The sequence below is a fragment of the Rhododendron vialii genome, chromosome 3a, assembly GCF_030253575.1.
Source record: "Rhododendron vialii isolate Sample 1 chromosome 3a, ASM3025357v1".
In the NCBI taxonomy this organism is placed as follows: domain Eukaryota; kingdom Viridiplantae; phylum Streptophyta; class Magnoliopsida; order Ericales; family Ericaceae; genus Rhododendron; species Rhododendron vialii.
This window is the reverse complement of record NC_080559.1, coordinates 26,976,250-26,996,761: the sequence shown is the minus strand read 5'-3', so window position 1 is coordinate 26,996,761 and position 20,512 is coordinate 26,976,250. Positions and strand designations below refer to the sequence as shown.

The window sequence follows — 20,512 nt, the reverse complement described above, 5'->3', positions numbered from 1 at the left end:
TCGCACCGTCAAGGTGTCGTCTCTCTCTCTCTCTCTCTCTGTTCATCAGTCTCTCTTTGTTCGCCAGTCTCTCTCTCTCTCTCTCTTTGAGTATATACATACATGTATGTATATATACAATAACAGCAATTAGATCACTTTCGGTAATAAGTCGAAAATATGTACAAAATTCGGTAACCATCTGCCGAACTATATATACGAAAATCATACATAACATTTTGGTAAATAGCTGTTGAAAAAAAAATTATATTTCGGTAATTACATATCGAAAATTTGTTCAACTTTCGGTAAACAACTGCCGAACTATTATATACGAAAATCATACATACATTTCGGTAAATAGATGTTGAAAGCAAGATTATATTTCGGTAACTACATATCGAAAATGCATACAACAAAAACAAGAAACATAAATTTCGGTAATTGAATGCTGAAAATGTATCTCAATTTCGGTAACCAACTGTCGAGTATGGTAATAGTTTACAATGGTTAGCTACCGAAATTACTTACTTTACTCTGTTAGAACCAGAAACATCGATAAACCCTCAAAAAACTAGGTTTACAAAACCCAGACGCCACAACAACAAACCAGAGGCCATTGTAAATGGAAAAATTTTCCTCCTCACGCGGCTTCCAAGATATAATGTCCATCACAGTATCTTTCTTCTCCTCTGCCATCATATGGTTGCCAATACAATTTGATTTAATTTCAAAATCCAAACCTACAAGTGGGTCAAAAAATGGATCAATGGAAGGACTTGAACCTTCCATTGATACAATATTTGGCCCTTGCTCCTCCTCTATTGGAAAATTTGAGAGAGAGGAGAAAAAAGAATGATGATTTAGAGAGAGAGGAGAAGAGAAGATGAACAGGAGAAGCCCGAAGATGAAGAACATGAGGTCCCCTGGTCTATGTGTTTTTTTTTTTAAACGAGAATGTGATTTTTTAGAGGGAAGGGGCAAGACCATAATTTAGGGGTTTTGGTCATAAGGGCATGTAGGTCATTTCATGTATAGGTATAAGGGTAAGTAGATCATTTTGCATTAAGGGGTCATGTTGTAATTATTTGAAAATTTTTAACGGGTTAAGGGAGAAAATACGGGGTTGCGAATAGTCGCCCCCTTGTTTTGTAACCTAGTAAAAGATAACAAAAATGCTACTCACACAGTCTCTCTCGTACAATAATTCACACAACCGCTGACGTCAGCTCAAAACGACGTCGTTTTGTGTATAAAAAAAAACCTCAGGTCTCGAGAAGAGATCGCCTTTTCCCTTTCCCACCTTCTTCCTCCCCTTAACTTGGTGGCTGTGGTGGGGGCGCCTCGTACTCACTCCTCCGTTCTGGCCTCCCACCATACCCACCTTCTTCCTCCCCATACCTCGGTTCTGGTGGCAGCAGCGCCTCGTACTCACTCCTCCTATGCGGCGGCCTCCCACCATAGCCACCACTTTCTTCGTCCCCATACCTCTCCGACTGCGGTGGCGGCGGTGCCTCGTACTCACTCCTCTGAGGCCTCTGACCGTACTCCTCTGAACTTGGCTCCTTATACTCACTCGTACACCCATATTCGGATACGGCTCCGACCTACGCCTGTACCCGGATCCAAACCCTGGATTGGGTTATTCATACTCAGTCTTCCTCCCGTACTCCAACGGCTCCTCCACCGGCTCCGGCCTCCTTCTGTAACCCGATCCATACTCCAGCGGGGACTCCGGTCTCTAAATTATGATCGTGAATGTGGGGAGGGAAGGGAAAGGGGAACCTATTTCAACGACCTGAATTTTTTTTAATTTATTTAACAAAACGACGTTGTTTTTGAGCTGACGTCAGCAGTTGTGTGAGTTGTTCGTGGGGGGTGTTCGCTTGCTGGTTCATAGCATTCCTTTTGTTTCGAAGGTCGTGTTTGGAAAATCTACTTTTCGCTTATGAGCCCCGTCACACAAACATCTTAAAATTGGAGAAAAACAAAAAAACCTTGTAAAAAATTATACTTCCTGACTTCTAAAAATTCGTTCTTGCCTTAATTTTAACTGTATGCAAACAAACATCCGCTTAAGATCGGGACCGTGAAATAGACAAGTGCTATATATTTGAGCCAAAAACTTCACCATGAATTCCATATCCACGTTTAGACTTTAGCATGCAAAAGCAAAGTATCAGCAAATAACTCGTTTTAGCGCAATGTCAATCCACTGCTAGCCCACGACAGCAGTTGATAGCTCATAAGTTAAGTATCATGTCTCATCAAGCCATATAATCAACAAAAAAAGTTGATTGCCTAGCCAAAAGATCAAAATCAAATATATCCTTTTTTTTTTTTGAACGGCGAAGAAGAATATTATTAAAAATAAGAAAAGGAAGAGGACAAAAAAGAGAAGTCCTCGTTGGCAAGAAGCCAACAAAGAAAATACCCAGTGGGCCTAGCCCAGAACACCTAAAAGGTCTATACAGGTAAAAATATAACATAAAGGCCCACAAGTACCCAGTAACCCAAATACAACTATGAAGCCCAAAATGATACCCAAAATCAAATATATCAACATAAAGGAGATTGAAATAACCCGTTCCGTATTGTAGTGAAAACGATAATGCTCTGTTCTTTTTCCATTTTTAAATTTGCACTTACAACCCTCCAAGTTCTTTCCAATGTTACTTATTAAAAAAAGGTTCTTTCCAATGTATGAACTTTTGAAAAGTACGTAACTTGTTTTAATCGGGTCGAACTCAAATTCGAGTTTTAGACTCGTGTAATAAACAACAAGCTGTGCTCAAAAACTGTAGAGCTCGGCGCAACTCAGCTCTGAAATGCTTGGTCAGTGGCGAAGCCAGGATTTTAATCCCGGGGGATCGGCGGCTGAGTTTCTCTGGGCTTTTTGAGTTTTTCTTGTTTTGTCCGTGTTTGAATTTTTTTCTAAATTTTTAGTTTTGCGTAAATTTTTTTTTTTTGGACTTTTTGATTTGAATTGGAAAAGTAAATAAATTTCACTTTTACCCAAATATTTTGAATAAGGACCACTTTTGAGCTCCAAAAGTCAACTTTTTGAGCTTAAAAGTGGTCATTGATCAAAATATTTGGGTAAAAGTAAATTTTTTTTTTTAACTTTTGAATCGAAAAGTCGAAAAATATCGGCGCAAAACAAACAAGCGCGAAAAAAATTTAAATAAGGACAAAATGTTACTAACGTTTAGAAAAAGTTAAGTGGAACGGAGTACATATATTTTTTTATTGAAATGTATACTTATTATAGCATAAGGTTTTTGCTTTCCAATTCATTACACTTGTACATTAAAATGATTCTTTATGCTACACCAACTATCACGAGCTTATTTTTTATTTATGAAAGAAATTAAGAACTGAGAATGTAAAATAGCAGTTTTTTTTTTCCAAATCGAACCAAAATTATTTAGATTATTAGTAGCTATACACGAATAATTACCAATAATATTCAAAATCAGGTACATACAAAATAGAATTTTCAAAACTCGGACGCTCGAGGAGCCGGGGTCCCCCGAGGCCCCAACCAATCGAACCAAAATTATTAAGATTATAAGTAGCTATACACGAATAATTATCAATAATATTCAAAATCAGGTATGTACAAAATAAAATTTTCAAAACTCGGACGCTCGGGGAGCCGGGGTCCCCCAGGGCCCCAACCAGTTGAACCAAAATTATTAAGATTATAAGTAGCTATACACGAATAATTATCAATAATATTTAAAATTAGGTACGTACAAAATAAAATTTTCAAAACTTGGACGCTCGGGGAGCCGGGATCCCTTGGGGCCCCAACCAGGGGCGGATCCAATGTAGGCACAGGCGAATCACGTGACCCAGCTGAAAATATTGAAATTTTTTTTGTGTGAATCAAAAGAGGAAGTAATATATACTCCGTAAACTACCAAAAATTTAGTAAGTCTGTCGTCTAGTTCAGTTGGTAAAGTCTTTGGTCTTGCCACCACCATTCAGTTTTTATCTTTTTCTAAACAAGGTTGCGCGAGTGGAAAAGCAATTCTTCAAAACTTGATCCTACCGAGAGTTTTTTGTTTTTTATTTTTAGGGAGGCAAGAGGGTAATTTCACCTACCAAACTAGGAAGAGCTAGAGTGAACCCTTTAAATACACACACAAATCCTACCGAGAGTTGAACCACATCAATTCTAGACTTAAATAGTTGGACTACCTCAAAGCCAACCCATACAATTCTACTAATAACACCAATAAAAATGTAATAAATGATTTAGAAAAACTGTAGAAACACTAACATTCATTTTTTTTATCCTGGTTATATTTTTCTGAACAAATGTTTTCTTTGTATTGGATTGTGAGTATTTTTATTAATTTATGCTCGAAAAATGACTCATCTATCTGAATTTTCTAGATCCGCCACTGGCCCCAACATAGCTCCACCCCTGTGCTTGGTTGGTATGTATGGGCTCGACTTGCTTATGAAGGCTTGTTTAGTAGACAAACCAGACTAGACTAGTTTAATAAACAAATCGAGCTCAAACATAGATCAGCTGTTACACCCTAGTGGTAGTGTAAAAAAGTTGTAAGAAAGTGATGCTGGTGGGAAGTGGTTCAAATGACTAGAATCTTTGTCCTACGCAGACGAGTTGAGTTTTGCACTCCAGACGACATCAATCTAGTTGCAAAATGTACCTTTAGCACGTGATTTGTCCCGTTCCGTTAAGGTTGTTATTTTTTCACAATACATTATCTTTAATTCAAAACAGAAGTATTTATCTTCCTTGACGTTACGAGACCAAATATCATACTTGTCTAGTCATGGTAATAGAGCGATGTCACATTACTATATTTTCTAGTCAGATTAAATCACATGATGAAGTAATAGTACCATCTAAAATAAAAGTAAGGCTCTGTTTGGAACTTGTGGAAAGGAAAGGAAAATAAGAAAGAGAGAAAATGGAAAGAAAATGAATTCTTTTTTCTTGTTTGATTGTAGAAAGAAAATGAAAAGAAACTATGAGAAAAATGGTTTTCTCTTGTTTTGCTTCAAGAGGAAAATGGGAAGAAAAGGAAATTTTTTAGCAAAAGTTAGCTGCTTTTCATTTGTATTTTCTTTTCCTCGGTATGCTCCAGAGCTTTTTCTTTCTTTTCCTTTGTATTTTCTTTTCCTTTTCCTTAGACAGGAACCAAACAACTCCTAAGGAAATTTTTTTATTTTCCTTTCTTTTCTTCTACTTTTCATAGGCTCCAAACAGAGCCTAAAAGTATTCTACGAAGGACGTTACAATTGCCAAATATAGTCTACCATTGGAATATTTCCTGTACTATACATAAATATTACAATACTAAATTAATCTCATCTTTCATTTATGAAAAATAATTGAAGAGAAAAACATCGAATTTCAGTGGTTAGATAAAAGACACTTCCCCCCCCCCCCCCAACCCACAAGTATCACTAAGAACATTGCAGCATTATAGGGTTGACTTAGGCCCTTAGAGCATAATAAGCAAATAAGTTTGGATAATCAAACTTAACAACAATGTTCAAAAAATACCCCACATTGTAATAAACAAAGTTACAAGTCTTTTAGTAAATAATCAAATTTCACCCATTCCATAACCAAACTTAACAACTTTTATCAATAACAAAAACTCAATAACCAAACTTAATAACCAAACTCAATAACTCAAAAACACCCCACATTGAAATCGTCTCATCGAGAGGAATAATTTGGTGTAGTCGGGTGCGTAATTGAAATTCATTTGTGATTGGACAAATGTGCATTTTGTTCTGTGGGTTTTTTTTTGGTTAGGAATGCAAAAATAACTAATGTGGAGGTAAAAGTTGTTAAGTTTGATTACGAACTAAATGGATAATCAAATGCTGACGTGACACATTTTGATTATTGATTTTGATTTTGATTATTACCATTGCGGATGCTCTTAGCTAACATTTACGTGCCTCTCAACATCATTTGTAAGCACTTTAGCTACTACTAGAAAAATAGAGGGAATGGAATGTGCCTTTACTTAATTATAAAAGCACTCTTGAATTTAAGTTTCACAGTGTTTTGAAAATTGCATTGCAGTTAATGTTAAACACTAATGAATAAATTTTAGAATTCATTTATAACAAAGCGAAGCGCAAAGATCATCCGTAGAAATACATTGCATGGATCCAAAAAGTCCAAGAAAACAGGGGCCAAAGTAGTATCCGATAGATAGGAATACTTAAGCTCCATCACAAGGTCCAAGCTATCTGTTCGGATTACCAGCTTCAGAACTCCATCGTTATTCGTTACATACCAAACCCTGGAAAATCCAACTGGAAGAAAATGAGTCCTGCAACCCAAAATACAATTCAAATCCCAAATCAATGCCGTACGGATTCAACAGAAAACATTGCACTATGGACACCAAGGATCAATCTCCCTTGCTGTTTGATCGTTCACCCTGAAGTTCCAATACTTGCACTACTGCTACCCTATCTGGTTCATTCACTTTGTTCTTAAACAGAAAAACAAAAAAAGTGTGCCAACCTACTGCTTGTGTCGTGAAGAATATATAACCATTTAACGCTTTGTTACAATGTCCTTTATCAAGAGAATGTTACAGTTGTTAAAAGGTACATACAGATTTGACCAGTATTTTGAGAGCAATAAAAAGAGTATGTTGCAAGAGACCTAAGCGCATTGGCTAGAAAATCAACTAACGCCAGCAATTACCATCTGCAAGCTGGCACCATTTAAAGATAGTTTATACAAAGAATCGCATATTCCATCATAGTTCAAAACACCAAGGCCAAAGAAGAACACATATGCATACGGAACAATTGCAAAATTTCTCCAACGGCAAGAAGTTTGCCAAAAGTCATATTCTCTTTCAGCAGCTGCTCCGAGGTCCCAAGGCAATATCACAGTCCGAGTTCCTACTTAATCTCAAGACTTATCAACATTCATCTGTATGAAACAAGAATAGTGTCATTATTATGATCAGAAAGGTTAATAGGTTATTGCTTGCTTATTCAAAACAGAACTTACAGATTTAGCAAGCTCTTTTGCCTTCTCATTATCAAAACCAAGGGCTTCCAGTATCTTATGACCTGCACAATCTTTTTCTGACCAAATACCAAGAAGCAAATGTGTTGAAGTTATTTCCCCACTTTCACCTGCAATTTATGACAACGTAAATGATATATTTAATAAAAGGGGAAGCGGAATTCTTTCAGCTTACATAAACTGGACACCAAACCCATGAATGTGGTTGAATACAATATTATGGAAAAAGCCATTAAAGAGAGTAATTGCCACGGTATCAAACAAAATAAGGGTTAATCTCCTAGAGCATTTGTCAGTTTTCTAACAGATATTGCCAATTGAGATCTCTAGGCAGAGCCTTTGGTTGGGCTTGATAGCCTTGTCCACCTAAATTCAATGGGTGGTGACCAGCACTGGCTTCTTGCACACAAAAGAGTTGAAAGATTAGCGTGAAAGAAAAAGCAGCCGCAGACGTGCCACTATGGGTTGGGCCATTCTTGTTTTTTCTCCTTAGTTCGTCTACAAATACCCAAGGGAGTCTTAAGGTTGTAGTAGCAAGAGATGTGGTCCACGGAGTTTTACATTCAAAATACACCTTTTTCCTTGAAAATTAGGTTGTCAACATAGTCCAACTCTGAGAACAAAACCACCAAGTACACCAAAGGCACGAGAAAGACACTACAATAGCAGCCAGAGAAGTGGTCACAAAACCCTTAAAAGTAATATTATTGACACATATCCACGCGACTGCATGGCTACAACATTGATATAACTATTATTTCATCTTGAAAAAAAATCAGGTTTCTGCAAACTGAGCACACAGATCATTCACAAACAATTCCAACAACCTAGAAACAATTTTTCCCCAGACCCCACAGTGGCGGGAGCCTTGTGCATTGGGTTTGCCCTTTAGAAAATCAATTTTTCCACAGAAGACAGCACAACAACATTACTCCTAGGCCATACTGCAATCTGAAAACATGGTTCAACATTATCCTATGGCACTGAGGTTAATCTGAATCTTGCTATGCATCTTCAAGTTTCATGCAGTGTGAGAACCAAAGTAACTGTGGAAATTTTCTGCTCCTTGTTGTTTTGACACTTACTCAGTGTATTTTAGAACTGGAGGTCTAGGGCCAAAGACGGAACCACACTTTGGCTAATGGGGGCCACAGCCCCCGCGTGGTTTCGGATTTTCATAATTATCTAAGTATTTTTTTGTTTAAATATCAAAATTATACCGGGTGCCCCCACTGAATAAAAATAGTGGATCAGAAACGGCATTTTCAACTATAAATATTGTTAGAACACATGCTTCGGATGGAGGATGAGTTTTTCACAAATGCTTTGGTTATATTTATTGAGAAGGAAATTACCGGAACAGTTAGTTCCATCTTCATCATGGATGACTTTCGGATCTAAGGTATCATTAAATTCCATTTTGACACATGCTTGAGGTATAACCTATTGAGAAACTTTTATTTTTTCACCTCTTAGTTGTTTTTAGTTTGTTAAGATCACCTAGATATTGTGTTTTGTAATGGGTATTATTTGGTTACTCAGATATTTTATATTTATATTCATCAACATCAAATTTTCAAAATTTTATTTTTCATGTTGTGGCCAGCCCCCTCATATAGAAAATCCTGGTTCTGTCCTTGTCTAGAGCTTCATGAATTGTAACTAACAGAAGGATTTTTCCATCAATAACCTAAGCCCAGTCTTTCAAAGTCCAGATAACTTCTGCAGGATTACTTCAACAGCTACTGGGAATGATTAGGATTAGCAAAAACTAGCATCGAAATTATTCCAATAAGAAACTTAAACTAAAATAGCAGAAACTGAATCCCATAAAGGACTCATGCCAAATAAACAAAAGAAATTACCACCAAAAGCCATAATGAAAAGCATTTGACAAAGCAAAATACAGGAAAATTATTCATGCGAGGCTTCGTTTGGTTCGGTTTGGTTTACCGTAAGCAAGCTTTCATAAAGATAAAATAGCGAGGGCAGGAAAAGAGGGCCTATGCAAATCAGTCTGGTTTTTCGAAGAATGATTCCTGCGACACTGGAACAATGGGGTGATGAAAGGAATGCTAGAACCCTCAATGAGAACCAGCTGATTGATAAATGAAAAGCAATTCACAAACTAAAAGCCTATGAAATATTGAAACTCGTAAGATTTAACCCATGTACAGAGCCAGGAAGGTTAGACATTTGAATACAACCTAGCTAGGTCAGACGGGATGAGCACCAAAATAGTAGGACTTGGCTCCTAATGTGCCCATCTTCTTCCAAACGAAGTTTTCCATTCTCAACCAAAGTGTTCCCAAAAGTTGAAAAGCAGAGAGGAAAAAACAGCCAGTGGAAAAAGCAAAATGAACTAAAAGCTGATTCGCAAATCCCTGGAATACCGCAACTCTTGAGGTACCTGTGGAACAGTACTTGCAAACACAAATGTTCCTTCTACATGAAGATACAGTTGAAAGGGGAATGATAGAAATGTACAAGTATAAGGTGGATGTTAGATGTATTTGGATCTTTGGATCTAGCTCCCTTCTTTGTTTCTTAAACTCTATCCATATTCCCCATTTTGATGTTTTATTTGGCTATTTCTAGAACCTAAAGTTGTCGAGCAACATTGGCATTTACTACCTACTCGCTTGTTGTTGGCAGTAAAAACCTAGCCTCCTAAGACCTATTGGGGTATCTATGAGACCCATAAGGTACTGTTGTAGCATGGACATCTGCCCATAAACGTTCCAACGGTTGACTAACACATGCTGCAAAACTGACCGTGCTTTCCCCTGAAAAGAAACTCGAGTCATACACATAGGACTTTGTTACCATGGAGTAAAAGCAACAGAAAATATCGGGATATCTTTAACTCTGGACCTCTGGTTAATGGAGTACATCATTTGTTCAACCTCCACCTTTGAGGTTCTCCACAAATTTTTCCGACTTTCTCGCAACCTCATCTGCAACATATTCTATACGTAAATGAACACATTATATTCCTTGACTAAGACAACAAAAAAATTATATCACGTATGCCCATTTCACTAGATTCGATTTCATGTCACGACAGCTAAATGCAGAATTAGCACTGAGAGGACTCATACGCCTTGGCCCACAGACCTAAGGGCCCTGAAATTCTACCAAGTAGCACAAGCCATTAGTCAATATAGCCAACCCAAATGAAGCCCTAGCAATAATGTCAATCCAGAGATTTGGAGATTATAAAATCCATAAGAGTATGATACACGACCTGATTTTAGTTTCCCATCAATGGCCCAATCGATGGCTCTCTGAGCTGGATCAGTCAATGGAGGTTCCCAAGGAGACTCATAGCCTTCGACAGATTTTCCAAGTAAATAAATAGTTTCTTCTCGCACCTTGTAATATGTTATTCCATTTGACCTCAAATATTTTGCAGCGGTACTGTTTCCTGCAAAGAAACCAGAAGACAACATGAACAAGGCAATGAGAAAAAATATACTGCATTGCTTTAAATAAGAAAACATAACCCATGCAAGGAGGCATTTGACAAGCGGCATGCTGAAATTTCATTCCAATAATCGCTCAATTAGTTTGAATGACAAATTTTCTTTTGCCTCAAGATTATCACTTCCATTTCTTGCAGTAAAGTGCAAAGAACCGCCAGGCTTCATTTAGCACCAATCTCCAGTGTCATTCCAACCACAAGAAGTACCCATTGAGAACCACATTGGGCAACCATTCTCAATTTCAAAGTGTCATGGTGGCGAAATAACGAACATGCAAAGCTAAGGTAAGTTTGGTCCTTAAAACTACATTTGAGATACAAAAAAGAAAAGAAAAGAAAAAAAAACTAAACTGCAACGTGGACGCATTAATTGCATGGACGCAAAGTTTAAATTATGTGGAATAGCTCTGGAAACCATGTACTGGATGCAATGCAAGCAGACGAGTTTTCAAATTAACGTAAAGAGAAACAAAATTGCTAACCCTCAGCCAAGATGCCCATCAAAAGACATTCAGTCCCTTTTTTTGGATACTTAAGCTTGTAAGCTTCTACTTCCCCCAACGCAAACGCCCTAATCGCCCTTGCTGACCATCTGAACACCATCAAGAACCCAACATCACCAATCACAACTATCCCCCAAATCATGACAAGCAAAAACGGAGTACAATCATAACTGCTACTTTAATAAACTAACTTTGGCAGTTTCTCAGAAGAAGCCCTCTCTGGTTTCCTGCAAAAATCACACCAATCAGGGTCAACAACACATCTTCCCAGACAAACAAAATGATCGGTTAGGCTCCAACTGAACAGATGCAGCTTTCAAATAAGGTGATTTGATATTGTCATTAATTAAAATAGCTCAAATTTGGGCTTTTTTGGAAATCGGAGAAACACAAGAAACTAAGTTAAAAACTAAAAAAAGTCCCTCCCAAGTTTGATTCGTAATTTGGAAAGAGGAAGGGAAAAATGTTTGATCCTCCTCCTCAGCATTTTCCATATAATATCTCCCGTACTTTCCCTCCCTTATTTCTCTTCTTTGCTCTCCCCATCCACAACTTCCAAAATTACTCTCTTGAAGTCATTTTCCTTGGAGACCTTTACCGATTTGAAATAACCATCTATAAGAGTGATTTCAAATCATCCATCCAAACAATCACACAATTGATTCAACTGAAAAATGTTACTCTACCTCAAACCCACTTTACTCTACAGTTTCAGGTAGCCTTCAATATCCAAACTATTTAATACTTATTATTATACCTTGGATGAAACAGTACACCCATCCCTTCATTCCAAATCCTCACTTTCTATAAGTTAACTTACTCAGTTGGGAGACTAAGCGAGACCGCTGCGACGGCTGGACGGCGGTGCTTTAAGACTCCGCGGCGGGCGTTGGTTGTCCGGAGCGAGAGATTGCGTCCGATTAGGGAACTTACGACCAAGTTGTATGGATGGAGATTCAGTGAATGACGGAATGGATAATCGTCGGTTTTTCTACAGCAAGGTGGGATTGCTAGTGCTGAAATGGTGTGGGCGGCCATTAATTTGCAGAAACCCTAGTTTCCTAGGGGGATTTCGAAAGCTCTGTGCTTGGCTCGTTTACAGCATCTGTGGAAGAAGAGCAGTCGAAGGATTTCCGCGAGTTGATAGAAGAACCTCTTTTTTGGGAGGTTTTTTTTTTTGAAGAGGTTTTTTTTTTTGAAGAGGTTTTTTTTTTTGGGGAGGTTGAAGATAGAAGAACCTTCGCAACCTTCGCACCGCGCAAAACTCCACTGCAGAGCTTCGTCAGAGCTCGGCTAGCTCGAGCCTTTTAGAGCATCTCCAATCCATCCAAAATAAAGGATGGATGTAACACATTGAGGGGAGATTTTGTAATTTATTCCATTTTTCCTTCACTTTTTGTACTTTTTGGAAGAATCTTTGAGGGACCCATCGTCCTTTTTAGAGTTTTGGAGGAATTTTGTACTCCAAATTTACTTTTGATCCTCCATTTTTAGAGGACCAAATTTACTTTTAGAGGACCAAACTCTAAAAAGGACGGTGGGTCCCTCAAAAATTCTCCCAAAAATTACAAAAAGTGAAGAAAAAAGAGAATAAATTATAAAATCTCCTCTTAATGTGTCACATCCATCCTCTATTTTGGAGAAATAGAGGTGGATTGGAGATGCTCTTAGTAAATGAATACAAAAAATTTAGCTCAAGATCGGCTCGAACCTTAACGAGTTGGGTTTAGTCATTTATTAAATGAGCATTTTTAATTGAGTCAAGCCTCTCTTAATGAGCCGAGCATTGTCGAACGAGCTGAGAGTCGAGCTCCACTCAGCTCATTTACTAAACAAGCCTATAAATCGAGCTCGGCCCTAACTAGGGCCAAACGTTAACGAGTTGAGCCGAGCTCACGAGCTACTCGGTTCATTTGGGGCTCTATGACTAAAAATAAAAAATAAAAAATTCTTTATCATCAACCGAAAATAAAGATTTGGATTTTGTTTTTATTTTTCGTTTTCTACAGAATTAGTTTAATTCAGTACTTCAAGGGTCCACTATGCCTCTCAGGAGTTTGGGTATTGTGTGTATGTGTGTTTAAAAGGGTCCACTATGCCTCTCCCTAGTCAGCAATTGTCTAGGTGAGTTGGTATGTGAAATTACCCTCTTGCCCTCCTTCAAAGTACTCACCGAGAAGCGCATGAATTGACCCAAATACTTTCATATAAAATATATAGTTCAAAAATTACAGTAGTATTGTTATTGTTTGTGTGTGATTAATTGTATACTTATTGTTGTTTTGACATAGTATAAAAGACCGTTATTAAATTTACTATTGCTAACTGCCATTTATTAGGTGGTAGATAGTATGCATGTAATACCAAACAAATTAGAATTTCAATAAACATTTTACAGATATTAATAGATTTTTATAAATATCAAAACATTTTTTTCCGAATGTCGATGCACTTTTCATCCATTTCTTAAGGACCGTGGCTAGCATTTTCCATACAAATATACTGTCAAAGGTGCAGGAGAAAGGAGATTCCATTCAACTCTAGTTGTACTTAAAACAAAAAACAAGCATAGGTTGAGTTTGGACTTTGTAGGGAGGGGATTGTATTTGTAATTTCATGTATAGACTTGCGAATCTAAGAGACCATAAATTGGTGGTAACTATCATCGAAATAAAATACTAGCCCACCTTGATCAATAAAAGTAAATCAATTTCATCTTATTAGTCCACATTCCCAAACTCAAGTAATTCTGAATGAATGCGTTACAGGAAGCACCAAAACCAGCTCTTCTTTTCCGTGGCTTGAAATTGGAAAAAGAAAAAAAAATAAAGTTTGAATGTTGAAGGGAATGACACTAATTTGTTGATTGAAAGAAGGAATAAGGAGCCTCATTGTGGAATTGTGTTGAAAGGTAGGAAAAGAGAGAAAGTGTAGAGATGAATAAAGTGAGAAAAAAAGAGGGGCACACATTGTTAAAATTGCCCGAATTATTGTTTCTACCCCATTCTTGAACAATTGATGTTTTACCCTAACCTCGAATTATTTTTTCTTACCCAACATTATGACCGAAATTAAAGTCCTATTTGATCTTTGGGGTGATGGGAAGTGGATTGATAGAGGTGAGAAGAGTTCCAATACTTGGTGGTTTGTTCATGAGACCGTGTGTCCACCATATAAAGCGTTCTTTTTGTGTCTTGTGTGTGAAGTACTTTACTTTCCATTTACATAACTTTTAACCGCACACTTGAGAGTTCAAAAATATGCACCTTGTTTTAAGTGATTCTCTTTGTGAGTACATGACATGGTGAGAATTGAAGTCAAAACTCGGTTCAGAGAGAACTTTCAAAGACATTTTACTTATATCCACGCAAGCTAAGATAGGTGTCATGACTTGTTTTTATGACTCGATAGCATGTAGAACTGGAATTGCCCGTTATATCTTTGTGATGATTTTGTGTTCTTGGTTTGAGATACTGATAAGATGCGTGTAGGTTTGTGGGTTCCATGTGGAGAGATCCACGGTGTTTTGTGGGTGATCACTGCTAAAAACCCTCACGAGACTTCATTCATCCTATCGGGGCCGCCCAAGGGTTTAAAAGAGTTATCCATTTTAATTTATTTCCATTAGTTGCATTTGTTTTGGTTTGCTAGGGACTATCAAAGTGTAAGTTGGGGGGTCAGATACGTTCCAAAATATTGGTATTTTGGCTCTCCAAACTACGCTTGTTAGCCATTTGTCTTTGTTACTTCATATTTATTTTGCTTTTATTTTGTTTATAGGTTGTTCGATTTTGGATAAAAACATGATTTAAAAGAATTGTAGGGTCAAAATGCAGAGTTACTCAAAGTTGGAGTGTCAACTAATTATTACGCGAAGTTCAAAGGACCTTTATGTGATTAATACAACCTCGTTCTTTTAAGGGTTTTGGATTTTGAATTTTAATTGTTATTCTATTTCTCTTTTATTATTACTTTCATTTTTCTCTCTATCTCTATCTCTCTCTAATCATTATCCTTATCCTTATTTTCAATCGTTACTCTATTTCTCTCTACACTCAGTACTTGCAAATACAAATCCAAAATACCAAAACCAACGAGGTCATATATTCCTACAGACTCGGCAATCAGCTTGGGAGGACTTGAACGGGGAATTAAGAACGGGCCGTGGGCATGACATCATTTTGTGATGGGATCCACACCATTTCAACCAATAGCGTGAGTTTTGTTCACCCTCCACTTAAGAGAGTGAATATTACCCCCTTCTTATTGGTTGAAATAATGTGGATTCCACCACAAAGTGATGTCATGCTTACCAAAAAGTATATTGTATGGTGAACATGACATCATTTTGTGATGGGATCTACGCCATTTCAACCATTAGGAATGAGAGTAATGTTCACCATCTTTTAAAGAGGGTGAACAAAATTGCACTCCGTAACAGCGGTGGAAAAAGATAAGATAGAAGGAAATTCTTCGTTTGAACATGGAGATTAAACCATCATTCATGTCTCTCTTTCCAATGGCCGACTAAACTCCCTAGAGCGTAGATGAATGCTTTGAATGGAGTTAACAATGCGGACTTGGAATGGAGTTAACAGTGGCAAATTAAACTATTGTTATTACAATAGGTAATAAAAAATCGTGTACCAAACCGTATTTCATGATTTTTTAATTTGTGAATCTGTATCTGGACTATTAATCCATAGATTCAATCCAAAATGTACGGATCAATTAGATTTGGATCGGTTTCATGATTTACCGGCTTTTCTGGACTGCCCCGTGAGAATGGATTCCTTTAAGGAATAAATATGAAAAAGCTTCTGTAGATCACTTCTCCTAAGAAGTTGCTAGAAGTCGCTATAAAATTGGCTCTGAAGTGAACTGATTTGGCCAATAAACAGAGAGCAAAGAGGGAGAGCAATCAATAGGGTTAAAATAGAAAGAGAAATGTTTATGGAGGTCAATCTCAACCGTCCAACAATATTTTGGACGGTCTGGATTTTAAAAAGCCTATTTGCACGAATAGATTTTTTAAAAATCCGAACCATTAATTGCCAAAACAGACGACTGAAATTGCACGATTCCGTAAATAGATTGTTTGCGACTACTCCGGAAATAAGTTTCTCTCAAATAGAAACAGAATAAAGCACAGGTAAGCTTCTTCGCCCAGGTCACAAGCCCTTGAGCTTTTGCTTTAGCTTTCCATATGTGATTTTTTAACTCATTTCTTCTCACCTGCTGCTTTATTTCACACATTCAGCGTTGCTGGCCTCACAAGAATAGATGTCCCCAAAGCACAGGGAATCCAAGCAAGGCATCTCAAGTTTTCAATTGAAAATTTATTCTTGGTTATAGGTTTTCAAAACTTATTTTCTGATGATTTTATTTTTGGAAGATGACAACTCGAATTATTTTTGAGAAAATAACAAAAAGATGTTTCGGTGTTATTAAAAACCATTTCGTTAAAAGATGAATATATAGGATATGAAAATGACGATGCTTTTGTTTTCAAAAATAGGTTTTCTAAAATCTATCTGCAACCAGGCATAAGATACTGAACTTTCAGATGTCTTTTGTAAAAAAAAAAATTGTTATGAAGGACACCAAGCTCCTGATATCTTGAATTTCTGAAGCGTATGAGCCTTAGAAACCATCAAAGGAAAAGGGCAAAATATATAGCGCGTGCACACACACACAAACGGATGACTCAAATCTCCTTTTCATTTTCTGAACCAACAAAATATAACTCACTTAACTAGCAAATGGATCGAGTAAATCTTTCATATTCCTCCATACTATGAAAATTGATCAACACGGTTTCATACTTTCATGTACACTTTTTCACTTTAAAACAAACTTGATGCCTTCCCTCCATTTCCCTCTTCCTCAAATCTGCAGAAATTACAGACAGCTTCCTCATCAAACCATTCTTTTCCTTTTTCTTTCCAAATTGGAACCCTGGTTGCTTCCGAATCGAGTTTAAGGTTTCTTGTGAGTACCCATTTCCCGGTTGCTTCCTGCAGCAGTGAAGGAATAAGGAGGCATGAAGTTGGTGGTGGAAGTAGTTGATGCTCATGACCTTATGCCCAAAGATGGCGAAGGCTCAGCTAGTCCTTTTTGTACAAGTTGATTTCAAAAACCAGTTTAGTCGAACATGAACTGTCCCCAAGAATCTCAACCCCATTTGGAACCAAAAAGGAATAAATTTTCTTGGAAGGGTGAGAATTCCTTGCTCAGATATTGTCAAGAAAGGTGAAGAAGTTTATCAAACTTTCCAACTTGAAAATAAGCGGTTTTCCTCATTTGTGAAAGGTGAGATAGGCCTCAAAGTCTATCTCTCAACGGAATCCAACCTCGATTCTCCTCTTTCTTTGCCTCCACCATCACAACCACCACAATCAGGAACTACAAAACCCAAAGTTTCTGTTGTTAGTCCTCCTAAAGCTGTCTTAGAAGAGCCAGAAAAAGAAATTTCCACGGTTTCTGTAAGAGAAACATCCAGTTCCCAGTAACTCTAGACGTAGTGCAGCAGCAGAAGAAGGGGAGAAGGAAACAACCAAAGATAATCTTCAAGTAGAGACAAATCAACGAGCGTTTAAAAACCAAGTGCAGCAGCAACTGGTTCTATTCGTTGGGAAAAGACCAGAAGGTGTCCCCTTAACGATGCATCAACAAGTCAATCCACAAGGCCATCATCCAAGTCAAGACTACGAATTGAAGGACACGAATCCCCAGCTTGGGGAGCGGTGGCCTACTAGGGGAGGAGGATACGGTGGAAAGGGGTGGATGAGTGGAGGAGAGAGGTTCACAACCACCTACAATCTCGTCGAACAGATGTTCTACCTTTATATTCGAGTTGTGAAGGCTAAAGATCTTCCTCTTAGCTCCATCACCAGTAGCTGCGATCCTTACGCAGAAGTGAAGCTTGGGAACTATAAAGGAAGGACAAAGCATTTCGAGAAGAAGATGAACCCAGAGTGGAACCAAGTGTTTGCATTTTCAAAAGACCGAGTTCAATCTTCGGTCTTGGAAGTTTTTGTAAAGGATAAAGAGATGGTGGGAAGAGATGACTATATCGGGAGGGTGGTTTTCGACTTGAATGAGGTTCCGACTCGTGTCCCACCTGACAGTCCTCTGGCTCCTCAGTGGTACAAATTGGAGGAACGGCACGGGGGAGGGAAGGTGAAGGGGGAAATCATGCTCGCCGTTTGGATGGGAACACAAGCAGATGAAGCTTTTTCAGACGCTTGGCACGCAGATGCTGCCTTTGTTCAAGGAGAGGGCGTCTCTAGCATTCGCTCCAAGGTTTACATTTCGCCGAAGCTTTGGTACCTCCGAGTGAATGTTATCGAAGCTCAAGATGTTGTTCCAATCGACAAAAGCCGCATGCCTGAAGTTTTTGTGAAAGCACAAGTGGGGAACCAGGTGCTAAAAACTAAGATATGCCCTACTCCTACCATGAACCCCCTTTGGAATGAAGATTTGGTTTTTGTGGCCGCGGAGCCTTTTGAGGAGCAACTGGTCCTTACGGTTGAAGACCGAGTACACCCTTCAAAAGACGATGTCTTGGGGAGGATAAGTTTACCTCTTCACATTTTTGAGAAGCGACTTGACCACCGGCCGGTTCATTCTAGCTGGTTCAACCTAGAGAGGTTCGGATTTGGTGTTTTGGAAGCTGACAGGAGGAAAGAGTTCAAACTCTCAAGTAGGATACACATAAGAGCGTGCCTCGAAGGTGGATATCATGTACTAGATGAGTCAACTATGTACATAAGCGACCAGCGCCCAACGACGCAACAACTCTGGAAGCAGTCTGTTGGATTATTGGAAGTTGGGATATTAGGCGCGCAAGGGCTTCTGCCTATGAAGATGAAGGACGGGCGAGGGAGCACGGACGCTTATGTCGTTGCCAAGTATGGGCAGAAATGGGTTCGGACCAGAACGATTCTCAACGCCTTTGGTCCTAAATGGAACGAGCAGTACACGTGGGAAGTCTACGACCCTTGCACTGTCATCACTCTGGGAGTTTTCGACAACTGCCACTTGGGAATATTCGAGAAGAAACCTGGCGCCAGCACCACCCGAGATTCACGGATTGGAAAGGTACGAATTCGATTGTCCACCCTTGAAGCTAATCGGATTTATACCCACTCTTACCCACTTCTTGTTCTGCATCCGTCCGGGGTACGGAAAATGGGTGAGCTCCAACTAGCGATTCGCTTTACTAGCCTATCACTAGCTCACATGATATACATATATGGCCACCCCTTGCTTCCGAAAATGCATTATTTACATCCTTTCACTGTCAACCAAGTTGAAAACTTGAGGTATCAAGCCATGAATATAGTGGCAGTGAGGCTTGGCCGAGCTGAACCGCCGTTGAGGAAAGAGGTGGTGGAGTACATGTTGGATGTGGATTCCCACATGTGGAGCATGAGAAGAAGCAAAGCCAATTTCTTCCGTGTAATGTCGCTAATTTCGGTTGTGATTTCAATGAGCAGATGGCTTGGGGATGTTTGTCACTGGAAAAATCCTGTCACCACAGTTTTAGTCCACATTCTCTTTCTGATACTAATCTGGTATCCTGAGCTAATACTCCCCACTCTCTTCCTCTACATGTTCGTCATTGGACTTTGGAACTATAGGTTCCGACCTAGGCACCCGCCTCACATGGACACTAAACTTTCATGGGCGGAAGCAATGCACCCGGATGAGCTCGATGAAGAGTTTGACACGTTTCCCAGTTCTAGGCCAAGCGATGCTGTACGGATGAGGTATGATAGGCTGAGAAGTGTGGCTGGGAGAATTCAATCCGCAGTGGGTGACTTAGCTACACAAGGGGAGAGATTTGAATCGCTTTTGAGTTGGAGAGATCCAAGAGCAACCAGCCTATTCATAGCTTTCTGTTTTTGTGCAGCAGTTGTTCTATACGTGACTCCATTCAAAGTGGCTGCTCTAGTCACCGGATTACACATGCTTAGACATCCTAGGTTTAGAAGCAAGTTACCGTCGGTTCCCGTCAATTTCTTCAAGAGATTGCCTGCTCGAACCGACAGCTTGCTCTGAACTCTAATTATTATTTTTACGTAATATCGTGTCTTCTGATCCTTTCTGATACTTGACAGTGTGCGTTTGAATAAATTGCATTTAGAATTTTTTTTTCTAATAATGTAGCTTTTATCTGAGAGAGATTATGGTTTGTTGCCCGACTACATAAACGACTGTAAGATCCTTTTTACTAATGTGGACGTTCACAACATTGATTTAGTTTACATCTCAAAGGATTTTTTATCTTGAATCGTTGCTGTCTTTCTAGTTAGTTATACTCTTATGTAGATATAATATACAGAAAATTGATTCATGAGTGACAGAAAAAGAGAGTGACAAAATCAACGGCCTCGATTAATGGGAAGTCCCCAGATAAATCTTCTTGGGGAAATCATCGGTCACAAGTCTGTATGAAAATGCCCGAGTATATGACAACAGTGGACCCAG

The 20,512-nt window shown here is 38.6% G+C and overlaps 2 protein-coding genes and 1 pseudogene across 3 annotated transcripts; 2 read left to right on the top strand and 1 right to left on the bottom strand.

Annotated features, from left to right (window-relative positions):
* Window positions 1-6,521: 6,521 nt before the first annotated feature.
* Window positions 6,522-12,254, bottom strand: LOC131319243 (ATP-dependent Clp protease ATP-binding subunit CLPT1, chloroplastic-like). Of its 2 annotated transcripts, XM_058349410.1 has the most exons (7): window positions 12,236-12,253; window positions 11,838-12,182; window positions 11,209-11,244; window positions 10,997-11,106; window positions 10,278-10,457; window positions 7,013-7,140; window positions 6,522-6,931 (listed from the first exon to the last, which is right to left on the bottom strand). In XM_058349410.1, the coding sequence occupies exons 2-7, from the start codon at window positions 12,053-12,055 to the stop codon at window positions 6,911-6,913; spliced, it is 693 nt and encodes a 230-aa protein (XP_058205393.1). In that variant the 5' UTR covers window positions 12,056-12,182; window positions 12,236-12,253; the 3' UTR covers window positions 6,522-6,910. The 2 variants fall into 2 exon arrangements, with proteins under 2 accessions (XP_058205393.1, XP_058205394.1); XM_058349411.1 differs by lacking the exons at window positions 6,522-6,931; window positions 7,013-7,140 and adding an exon at window positions 7,162-9,987 and having other exon boundaries at window positions 12,236-12,254.
* A 4,654-nt stretch (window positions 12,255-16,908) lies between these two features.
* On the top strand, window positions 16,909-17,529 carry LOC131320380 (multiple C2 domain and transmembrane region protein 2-like; annotated as a pseudogene).
* A 122-nt stretch (window positions 17,530-17,651) lies between these two features.
* On the top strand, window positions 17,652-20,288 carry LOC131320379 (FT-interacting protein 1-like). Its single transcript, XM_058351079.1, has one exon. The coding sequence runs from the start codon at window positions 17,681-17,683 to the stop codon at window positions 20,081-20,083; it is 2,403 nt and encodes an 800-aa protein (XP_058207062.1). The 5' UTR covers window positions 17,652-17,680; the 3' UTR covers window positions 20,084-20,288.
* The last annotated feature ends 224 nt before the right edge of the window (window positions 20,289-20,512 follow it).

Bases quoted from the DNA above. Each gene is read 5' to 3' on its own strand.
- LOC131319243 (XM_058349410.1), bottom strand. From the start codon at position 12,055: ATGGCCGCCCACACCATTTCAGCACTAGCAATCCCACCTTGCTGTAGA. The intron at 10,458-10,996 runs GTTAGCAATTTT...GTTTCTTTGCAG, and splicing joins GATGGGCATCTTGGCTGAGG to GAAACAGTACCGCTGCAAAA. The intron at 7,141-10,277 runs GTCGTGTATCAT...CATAAATTGCAG, and splicing joins TGATGGGAAACTAAAATCAG to GTGAAAGTGGGGAAATAACT.
- LOC131320379 (XM_058351079.1), top strand. From the start codon at position 17,681: ATGCATCAACAAGTCAATCCACAAGGCCATCATCCAAGTCAAGACTAC.